Source organism: Sprattus sprattus, assembly GCF_963457725.1.
Source record: "Sprattus sprattus genome assembly, chromosome: 11".
Classification (NCBI taxonomy): Eukaryota; Metazoa; Chordata; class Actinopteri; order Clupeiformes; family Clupeidae; genus Sprattus; species Sprattus sprattus.
This window is the reverse complement of record NC_137909.1, coordinates 32,468,572-32,480,097: the sequence shown is the minus strand read 5'-3', so window position 1 is coordinate 32,480,097 and position 11,526 is coordinate 32,468,572. Positions and strand designations below refer to the sequence as shown.

The 11,526-nt window shown below is 40.5% G+C and overlaps 1 protein-coding gene and 1 long non-coding RNA gene across 2 annotated transcripts in view; both read right to left on the bottom strand.

Moving 5' to 3' along the window:
* Positions 1–1,613: 1,613 nt before the first annotated feature.
* On the bottom strand, positions 1,614–7,480 carry LOC308371862 (tripartite motif-containing protein 16-like; the record flags this gene model as incomplete). The annotated part of the gene is given in 7 exon segments (XM_080846861.1): positions 1,614–2,149; positions 2,729–2,791; positions 3,081–3,128; positions 3,131–3,200; positions 5,632–5,865; positions 6,094–6,183; positions 6,893–7,480. Coding segments are annotated over 7 exon segments (1,629 nt in total).
* Positions 7,481–10,248: 2,768 nt separating this feature from the next.
* LOC308372012 overlaps positions 10,249–11,526 on the bottom strand; it is a 4,982-nt gene continuing 3,704 nt past the window's right edge. The window contains exon 4 of the long non-coding RNA XR_013968817.1: positions 10,249–10,722. This is a non-coding gene — a long non-coding RNA (uncharacterized lncRNA). The remainder of the gene's footprint in view (positions 10,723–11,526) is intronic.

Genomic DNA, 11,526 nt, shown 5'->3' with positions numbered 1-11,526 from the left:
ATCTATTTTACATTTATGGAACGTTTACTTATTTATCTATCTATGTCTCTTTACAAGTATTTGTAACCCCCCCCCCCCCCCTTTATTTCCCTTCTTTCCTACTGTGAGGCGCATTGTGTTACCTTTGTGTATGAAATGCGCCGTACAAATAAAGTTTGATTTGATTTGATTTGATGTAGAACCTGATAATGTAATAATTTCCTGATAACGTAATAACCCTGATAATGTAATAAAAAATCCCTCATAAGTCCCTAAAAGATGTAATAAAACCTGATAATGTAATAATATACCAATAATGTAATGAAGTGCATTTCCCAATAATGTAACAATCGCCATACCAATAATGTAATAAAATGTTACATTAATTGGAAGTTATTACATTATCAGGTTAGCCTCAATTTTGCAGAACCTGATAATGTAACAAATTCCTGATATTGTAAAAACTTTGGTCAGTGCTGAAATGTTGGGACACCAGTTATTCAGACCAAGTAGTGATGCTGTGTAGACAACCACCCACTATTGTTTTGCTCATATTGCCACACAAAATCAAAAGAGAATTTGATATAAATCAAATAGCGAAATGTCAGCTATTGATGATCAATGAGGACTTAGAAACTCAATGTTCTATGTGCCCATTAGCTGCCGGTCTGTAACATACCAAAATGTTCCTTTTTTTTCTCTATTAGTTGATTACCACTGAATATCCCTTTCACCATTGTAAAAATTGTGCATTCCCAATCATATGAAATATATACCGTATCTGCTAATAGTGAAGCAGCAGGTATCTGGACAGCTTCACTGTTTGGACCTCTGAAACTGGAGACCTGATGCTACAGCACCAACCAAAGTTATTACAATATCAGGTAATTATTACATTCTGCAAAATTGAGGCTAACCTGCACTTTATTACATTATCGGGGTATTATTACATTATCAGGTTTTATTACATGTTTTAGGGACTTATGAAGGAATTTGTGTTACATTATCGGGAGTTATTACATTATCGGGAAATTATTACATTATCAGGTTCTACAGGGCTGACTGTCTCAGCCATGACCTAGCCATCAGAAATATGAGAGTAGTGTGTGAGTGAATATGATCTACAGCCAGAGTCCAGATGACACAATGACCCCATTCCCCATTTTGCACCGGAAACATTTTAAAACATACTGGTCTCATTATATGGTATTAATAAAGAAAACAAGAAAGACATTTGATTGGGTGTCAATTGTTGGATGGATAGTCTCATTAAGATGTACTGCCATGGTACATAATATTGAGGTTGTCATATAAAACCAGTTATCAGAACATGTATGCAATAACAGAGGGACTAAACGCTTGGGAGAGTGAGGTTATGCAACACAGAGCTCATCAAAACCTTTCACACACAATGTCTAATGTCTGCTGTGGTGATACTGCATGTGTTACAGCAGAGGTCTAGAGCTACAGATATTGTATTAGCTGGGGTCCAGAGATGGGGGAATGGCTTCAGTCTGTTGTTGTCCCCAAGATCAAAGATTCTCAGGCCCAGCTGCTAGATCCTTATGTGTGAGTGATGTGTTAAATGATGTGATGTGTGAGATGTATGTGCTAACAGCATCTAGACATGTCATTCACAGCAGCTTCACTGATCCAGAACCATACAGACTAAACCCAGGGTAGAGTGTGTGAGTGAATGTGGTCTGGACTCTGTGCAGGAGGGTCATTGTGTCAGAGATGCTGTAGAAGGCCAGAGTTCCTGCCCTGTGATCCACATACACTCCTATTCTGGAGCTGGCCACTAGAGGGAGTTCAGTCCCTTTATTATTGTGTCTGAAAGAGGAGCTGCTGATGCGGCTGATGGTGCTGCTGCTGGGGTACAGACACCAGGACTGATCATTACATCCAAACCCACACCCATCACCCCCTCCTCTCCTGCTGATGCTTTTATATGAGACTGATAAAGAAACACACTGCCCACTCCACTCAACCTCCCAGTAGCAGCGTCCAGACACACCCTCTCTACACAGCACCTGACTCCACACATCAAATCTCTCTGGATGATCAGGATATGACTGGTCCTCAGCTCTCCTCTCCACCCTCCTGTTCCCCTCAGACAGATGGAGGTGTCTGTTTGCTGTGTTTGGATCCAGTGTGAAGTGACAGGAGTCTGATGGAGGAGAAGACTAAACAAACTTAGGTATTTATTTGGGTTAGGTATGTGTGTGTGTTTGTATGTGTGTGTGTGGTTGTTGCTATTTTATATGATTCTTTGCATGAGGGGGATGAGATTTATTTCTGTGATTTCTTCTGTGAGGGAATGTTTCACATATAAGTGAGATTTGTTTTTGTGTGTGATTCCTTGTCTGTGCAGGTGTACATGTGTGAAAGTCTGTATTCAAAAGTCCCAAATGAGAACAGTCTATTTTATTTACTGTCACCCGAGCGAAGATTGAGATTTTGCCGCGCCCTTTTAGCACTCGTGCTTCTCAGCTATCTCAGCTTCTGAAGGTCATAGACACTTGAATTTGGTCTCAAAATGACAGGAATATGTATGTTTATATATTTACTATGAAGAACTGTCCATGCACCTATGCAACACAAAACAAAGGCCATACACATTCCTCTACCCATGACCTGTAATAGCCATAATGAAATGTTGAACTGCTTAAACATGTTGGACTATTCTGAAAATGTGATTGCTACTGAAACTTGACTTGTGATTTGGAATAAAGTATGTCAAACTCACATCGTAGGAAATCCTCTCTGGTTGTAGGTTCGGCAGACGACAAAATAGCCTGGACTGCAGTCACTATTGAGAGAGAAAGAATCATATTATAAACAACACTGACTGGTGTAAATGTCCACATTGCATCAACCTTCTGTTTTTATGATGGCAGTACATTTGTGGTCTCTTGTTGAGGTGCATTATGTGTCTCCAGCTCTCAGCTTCACTGACATAAAAAGGACATGTTACAAATATGTAACATTGAGAAATACAGGTTCCTGACGTTGACCATCACATTTCGCTTATTATTACAATCCAGAGGGAAAGTATAGTTAGTCATTACATGTAAACATATGTGAGTAATGTGATTTACCTGATGCAGATATCTTCATGACCTCCTTGCAGAAATTCTCCAGCTGCAAGAGAGGCCTTGGTTCACAGAGATGCAGGACAAGTCTTGAGACTCAGGTGTGACACTGAACGACTGGAACATCTAAATAAAGAAACACAGAGATAGAGAGAATGAGAGAGAGGAGGAAGAGATGACAGAGATAGAGAGAATGAGAGAGAGGAGGAAGAGATGACAGAGATAGAGAGAATGAGAGAGAGGAGGAAGAGATGACAGAGATAGAGAGAATGAGAGAGAGGAGGAAGAGATGACAGAGATAGAGAGAATGAGAGAGAGGAGGAAGAGATGACAGAGATAGAGAGAATGAGAGAGAGGAGGAAGAGATGACAGAGATAGAGAGAATGAGAGAGAGGAGGAAGAGATGACAGAGATAGAGAGAATGAGAGAGAGGAGGAAGAGATGACAGAGATAGAGAGAATGAGAGAGAGGAGGAAGAGATGACAGAGATAGAGAGAATGAGAGAGAGGAGGAAGAGATGACAGAGATAGAGAGAATGAGAGAGAGGAGGAAGAGATGACAGAGATAGAGAGAAAGAGAGAGAAGAGGAAGAGATGACAGAGATAGAGAGAATGAGAGAGAGGAGGAAGAGATGACAGAGATAGAGAGAATGAGAGAGAGGAGGAAGAGATGACAGAGATAGAGAGAATGAGAGAGAGGAGGAAGAGATGACAGAGATAGAGAGAATGAGAGAGAGGAGGAAGAGATGACAGAGATAGAGAGAATGAGAGAGAGGAGGAAGAGATGACAGAGATAGAGAGAATGAGAGAGAGGAGGAAGAGATGACAGAGATAGAGAGAATGAGAGAGAGGAGGAAGAGATGACAGAGATAGAGAGAATGAGAGAGAGGAGGAAGAGATGACAGAGATAGAGAGAATGAGAGAGAGGAGGAAGAGATGACAGAGATAGAGAGAATGAGAGAGAAGAGGAAGAGATGACAGAGATAGAGAGAATGAGAGAGAGGAGGAAGAGATGACAGAGATAGAGAGAATGAGAGAGAGGAGGAAGAGATGACAGAGATAGAGAGAATGAGAGAGAGGAGGAAGAGATGACAGAGATAGAGAGAAAGAGAGAGGAGGAAGAGATGACAGAGATAGAGAGAATGAGAGAGAGGAGGAAGAGATGACAGAGATAGAGAGAATGAGAGAGAGGAGGAAGAGATGACAGAGATAGAGAGAATGAGAGAGAGGAGGAAGAGATGACAGAGATAGAGAGAATGAGAGAGAGGAGGAAGAGATGACAGAGATAGAGAGAAAGAGAGAGGAGGAAGAGATGACAGAGATAGAGAGAAAGAGAGAGGAGGAAGAGATGACAGAGATAGAGAGAATGAGAGAGAGGAGGAAGAGATGACAGAGATGGATAGAAAGAGAGAGGAGGAAGAGATGACAGAGATAGAGAGAATGAGAGAGAGGAGGAAGAGATGACAGAGATAGAGAGAAAGAGAGAGGAGGAAGAGATGACAGAGATAGAGAGAATGAGAGAGAGGAGGAAGAGATGACAGAGATAGAGAGAATGAGAGAGAGGAGGAAGAGATGACAGAGATAGAGAGAATGAGAGAGAGGAGGAAGAGATGACAGAGATAGAGAGAATGAGAGAGAGGAGGAAGAGATGACAGAGATAGAGAGAATGAGAGAGAGGAGGAAGAGATGACAGAGATAGAGAGAATGAGAGAGAGGAGGAAGAGATGACAGAGATAGAGAGAATGAGAGAGAGGAGGAAGAGATGACAGAGATAGAGAGAAAGAGAGAGAGGAGGAAGAGATGACAGAGATGGATAGAAAGAGAGAGGAGGAAGAGATGACAGAGATAGAGAGAATGAGAGAGAGGAGGAAGAGATGACAGAGATAGAGAGAAAGAGAGAGGAGGAAGAGATGACAGAGATAGAGAGAATGAGAGAGAGGAGGAAGAGATGACAGAGATAGAGAGAAAGAGAGAGGAGGAAGAGAATAGCTACATTCTGAAAATAAAGCAACCATGTATAACTTTAAATTCAGTTGATACAGTTGATCTGGAAACGTTTTGTGCTGATGTGTGTGTGTGTGTGTGTTTGATTGTGTGTGTTTGAGTGTGTAGGTAAGTAAGGGTGTGTGTGTGTGTAGGTGAGTTAGTCTGGGTGTGTGTGAGTGAGTGCTTTCATCAATGAACCACAGGTAGTGACATCACTCAAACCCCACCTGTCAGTCAGTGTTCTTCCTACCATGTGACTTAACCTGTCCTAACAATTGCCATCATGATTTTGAGCTGTTTTCTGAAGAATGGAAATTACTTCATCATACTCAAATGTTTTGTGTGATGAATTCCAAAACTTTTTTTAAAGACACCGTAACTGCAAGCAATCTTTTTAAATGCTGTGGACTGTGTTACAATAAGAAGAAAAATAATTTGGAAATGTAGAGATCCTTGAAGGAAATTAAACAATATCTAAATTGAATTCAAATGTCCACCCCCTTGAATATATTCAACATAAATCAGTGCCCTCAGAACATTCTTTGCATTCACAATCCTTCATCAACAGTTACCTTGAGGAAATGGATGTGATCCTCTGTGTGTGAAAGCTGCTCCAGCTCAGCATCTCTCTTCTTCAGCTCAGCAATCTCCTGCTCCAGTCGCTGCAGGAGGTCTTCAGCCCGACTCACCTCAGCCTTCTCCTGATCTCTGATCAGCTCTTTCACCTCAGAGCGCCTTCTCTCAATGGAGCGGATCATCTCAGTGAAGATCCTCTCACTGTCCTCCACTGCTGTCTGTGCAGAGCTCTGTTAGGAGACACACAAAGAGGAGTGTGGCAGGAGACACACAGAGGTAAGTGAAGGAGGAAACTCACTCTGGTGTGACTGGCTCTTTTTGATCAAATGACCCAGGGCAAATCTTGCCATACCATGTATTTCTGTGATGGTCTGTATCATGTAGAGATGGCAGCATAATGGTGATAACACAACAAGTGATTGCTGAGCCAGCTGTTGTCTTATGTGGTCAGTTCTCACCTTGAGAGTCTCCACAGCCTTCCTCAGCTCCTGCAGCTCCTTCTCTTTCTCCTGGATTCTCTGCTGGAATCTCCTCTGGGTCGGCCCCAACTGCCTTTGTTTAAAAATAATAATAAAAAAAGACTCTTTTCACCGTATCATCGTGGATTGTTTAAAACAATGATGATCAAACATCACACATGACACAACTGAACATTCACAAACAAAAACCTTTAATTACATTTGAGTCTTTTCGAGATTTAATGAAACATTGAAGCAGGTGCTATTATCTTCAAGTGAGTGGGTGGTGTAGTCGGATCAACACTGCCTTTACACATAGTCCCAGCTCTTTAAACTGGGTGTAGTCGGATCAACACTGCCTTTACACATAGTCCCAGCTCTTTAAACTGGGTGGTTTAGTCGGATCAACACTGCCTTTACACATAGTCCCAGCTCTTTAAACTGGGTGGTGTAGTCGGATCAACACTGCCTTTACACATAGTCCCAGCTCTTTAAACTGGGTGGTGTAGTCGGATCTGTACTGCCGCTCCCTGTTACAGGAGCACTGGAATTTAAACAGCAACAACTTGTCAAGCTGGCTCAGAGCCTGTAGAACCTGTGTTTACTCGAGACTGGATTTTGCACCTGATAATCATTTCCTTATTCTTTCGTTCTCTAATGAGCAAAGTCATGGCGGAAACAGCCAGACTTACGGACTGGTGAGATAGTATTCTTGTAGTTATATTACATTCACAGTTAGTACGTATAAGAGCCCTCATAGAAATGTTGGACACATACAGTATGTAGCTCCAGTACTGACCTGTTTGTCTGTCCGTTCTGCTGCAACAGTGACTGTGTCATGGCCTTTATGTTTGTCCATCGTGCACAGATAGCAGATACAACTCTGATCGGTTCGACAGAATATTTCAAAAACCTTCTGATGAGAGCAGATCCTATCCTGTAGCTGGCCTGTGGCATCAGTCACTGAGTAATTTCTTCCTGGGTGCAGGTCATTGTGAGCTATGAAGTGAGTTTCACAGTAAGACAACAGACAATCCAGACAGGTTTTGACGGCTTTGAGTTTTCTTCCAGTGCAGATGTCACACTCCACATCTCCAGGACCAGCATAAGAGGGAGGAATTAGAGAAGCTTGGATTCTGGTCTTCATAAATGTTTCCACCATGTCAGCAATCAGAGTATTTTTGTAAAGTGTAGGTCTGGGAGTGAAGGTGTGTTTGCACAGGGGGCAGCTGTAGACTCCTCTCTGATCCTCCTGATCCCAGCAGCCCTCAATGCACCTCATGCAGAAATTATGTCCACAGAGAATAGTCACTGGATCCTTCAGCAGATCTAGACAGACTGGACACGTGAAGGAGTCCTCTTCTTTCTTGAAAATTGCCTCTGCCATTTTGTTTGCTTCCTCTCACCACCACAACCGCAAGCTAAGGGAAAGACCTGCCAAGTGATACTTAAGTTTCTTTTTCCCCAGAACATGGTGTGGTGAGGAGTGGCTCCCTAGTTATCATTGTGTGGCGGTCTTTCAAGTTCAGATGGAGGCGGGGAAATATTTGTCGTCACAAAATAATGTGTTTAATCTTACAGGCCTAATTCCTTTAAACCGGCTCTTCCTGAATCACAGCAGTAGAGAAAAACAAGAGCAGAGATGCCGAATGTATAGACAGGTTGATCAACTCTGTGTGTATGTGTGTGTGTGTGTGTGTGTGTTAACGAGACCCCACGAAACACACACACACACACACACAGAGTTGATCAACCTGTCTATCGGTCGGCATCTCTGCTCTTGTGGTTCTCTACTGCTGTGACACACGCTAGCATACTCTCACTTATAGAAGAAAATATCCACAATATGCCTGAAAAACGTGGAGAAATAATCATGAGAGTGATAGGGTAATGTTTCCTCAGTGAGAACATTTACTTGCATGAGGGAAATACCGCCATCTCCCCTGGATCCACAAAAACAATTGATCCCATCTAGACTACTGTAGATCAGATCACTGTAATACCATTATACCTCAACTCTGAATAATAATGAATGGAGTAAACAACGAATTAATTAAAGACGTTTTGCATTTTAACTCCTTTCAACACAATAGAAGTTTTTACTGGTTTTAAACAGATCCTATGAACTGTCTCTCCTGACCATATGATTCCATTCATTTTATCACAGAATTTTACACTCAGACTGAGAAGTCTCCAGGCAGAAGGCAGAAGAGGGAAACCATAGAGTAATATACTCAAACAGAAGTCACTGATTCATTCCTTTGGGAGAGTGCAGAATGAATAGAAGAGTGAACACATAGAGTAATATACTCAAACAGAAGTGACTGATTCATTCCTTTGGGAGAGTGCAGTATGAATGGGAGTGAACAGCATCAACTGATGAGCATCAGGGCCCCCTAGTGGCAACAGCTAAGAAGTGAAGTGATCATAAAACCCAACAGAGAAGGCAAAAATGATGGTGTTTTTAATCAAACAAGTAATGATGGTAGATTGTTATCCCTGTATAGTTATTGTAATGTGTTCATGTGTATTAACAGCATTGCTTCTCCTCAGCTCTTCTCTTTATGGAGCGCAGGAGGCCACTGAAGATAATAATAATAATGATAATAATAATAATAGATAAATAAATAAAATAAATAAATAAATAAAGACTAATTCCTCCAGCACAGTCACATTTTGAGTGGGATCTGAAGTGCAAACATTTGATACAAGTGCATGGAATTCAAAAGATGCCAGCCACTATTCTCAATACACACCCAGACTTCTGGGCTCGATATGTTAATATGCTTAATCTGAAAAATAAGCTCCCCTACTTGATATGAAACCAATAAGACAAAAAATAGGCTTAATTTAGTGGCACTAAGACACGAGTCCGGCCTCAACTTGCCTTTAGATGCTATAATGATAATTATAATAATAATAAATGGCAATGATCCTCTCACAGTCCTCCTCAGCTCTTCTCTTCTCTCTATGGATTACAGGAGGCCACTGAAGATCCTCTCACAGTCCTCCTCAGCTCTTCTCTCTATGGAGCGCAGGAGGCCACTGAAGATCCTCTCACAGTCCTCTTATCTAATCATGCTGTTCTTGTGTGCACATTCCTGATGGGATCCCCTTGTCTGACCACTGTACAGATTTCTCCTCTTCATCTTAATTTGTATCAATCTCTACAATCAAGTCAAGAGTCCAAACACCTGAGACGTTCATTAGCTCCGCCAAGGAGGTTATGTTTTCACCCCTGTATGTTTGTTTTTTTGTTTGTCTGTTTGTTTGTTTGTCAGCAGGATTACGCAGAAACGCATGGACCGATTTCCATCAAACTTTGTGGGGAGATTGGGTAATATAACGGCAATAATTGATTAGATTTCCAGATGTTGAGGTCAAAGGTCAAGGTCACAAGGCGGAGGTTTGCCTTCTCTGAATGCTCCCATTCTTGTTAAATATGGCGTTTGTTAAGGCTGATGCAATATACACCATATAATAAGGTGGAATGAAAAGTGTCCAATCAACAGCAGTACTGTCATATTGTTATTGTTAATGTAACCACCACGTGTGATTAACAAAGGACTACAAGGTAAAAGAGCTGTGCTGAATGTACTGTGCATTCTACATTTAAATGCCATTTCATAGACTGACTGTACTGGAATGATTGCTATAGTACCAGAAATGCATTGGCACAATTACTATACTATATCTGCTTGTGTTTTCGCAAAAACACTGATTAAAGTGGACATTTCAGTGTCAAGCTGCTTCTTTCACATTTCAGATAAAAAAGGTTTTATTTAAGTTTCATTTATGGATATAACACACATATAACATGCAATAGTATTTTGTTCACATTAAAGCTGTGTGTCTCAAAATGGCGCTAAATGTCTTTCACACACACAGCAAACATTTTTAAATGACTCAATCTGATACAAATGTAACCATGTGTCATTGGTATGTCTGTGCTCTTTTTGAGTCATGCCTTTCTTTAAATGATTCCTTAATATGAATTAATAAAAATCTTCACCAAACATTTTCTAGCCACTTCAATTGAATAGAAAGGTTTCATATTAAATCAATGAATACATCTCACCTCTCCCTCAGAACATGACTTCTCACTAACCTATAATGATGAATATACTACAGAAAAAGTCAGACACTTAAACAATACCTGTTAATGTTCTTTTATGTGATAAATAATTATACTCTATACCGAGTGCATAACGGTACAAAAAAACAACAATACAATATAACGGTTTACTACGTACAGGAATATACAATACAATGGAAGCCGTGAGCCATCATACAGCACAGAAACTACATAGAAAAGAGAGCTGCAAGTCTGTTAATGTAACACAACTAATCAAACTAACAAAAGAACAGAAATTCATAGCTTGTCGGAAGTTTCACTATTTTTTCACACAGGTTTTTTGTTTAAGGGTTAGGAGGGAACTCAAAGACCGCTGCCTTTGGATTGTCACTTCGTTCCACTGCGATCAGCTTTTTCGTTTTCTTTATCTTTTCTATTGCCAGGTATACCTTCTCATTGGCCACAGACTGCAAACTACCTGATTGTCCGCTCCCATTGCACCACTCAAACAGACCTTCTTTTCCAGGCTGTTCTTCTTCTTTAAAAGATTCAAGCTGTAAAAGTTAAAATGCATTTGTACATTAAACATTCTATATGTATATATTACATTACATGTTAAACATTCTATATGTATATATTTTTATAACAGGCTGTACCATACTTGGATGTTGATTTATGGTGTGTTTCATTCAACACAATCCCATCTGCTTAGTACAAAATGCCCTTACAAATGCATCTGATCATCTGATCCACTATCTCCTCATTCTCCTAATGCTTGTACTGTCGATGTGTGTGTCTAGGATCACTTAGCCCTAGTGGGACTTAATCCACTCTGTGTGCCGGACAACTAATGCTACTGAAAGTGAAACGTTTTCGAAACCTGAAACTAAAGTCTGCACAGTTCTCATCCTGACTGCCATCACTAACGTATAGATGTTCTTTAAACCTATGTATTCAGCAGCGAGAAAGTTCATCCAAGTTCAACCGATGCCATTCAATCAATCAATCAATCAATTAATTAATGAACTGGCATCCCTCTCTGCCAGTTACATTTATGTGACAACCTACTGAAGACCGAGAATTAAACAAAGGCTGAATTAATATTACAATTTATTCTTACCCGAGATCACACACCTCTCCATTTTGAGGTTTGCACACTGCTTTACCAAAGAATGAATAACGATGTTGAAAAATGAATTATTCATAGGATTTATCTTCATTCGTCTATAGTGTCCTGGCTTTGATCATAATCTTTATTTGTAGGCTATTACTTGCAGCAGGTTATGCATGATAAGAGATTTTACAACATTATGTAAAAATGTTACCCTAACAACTTCAAAATCATTTTGGTGGTAAAC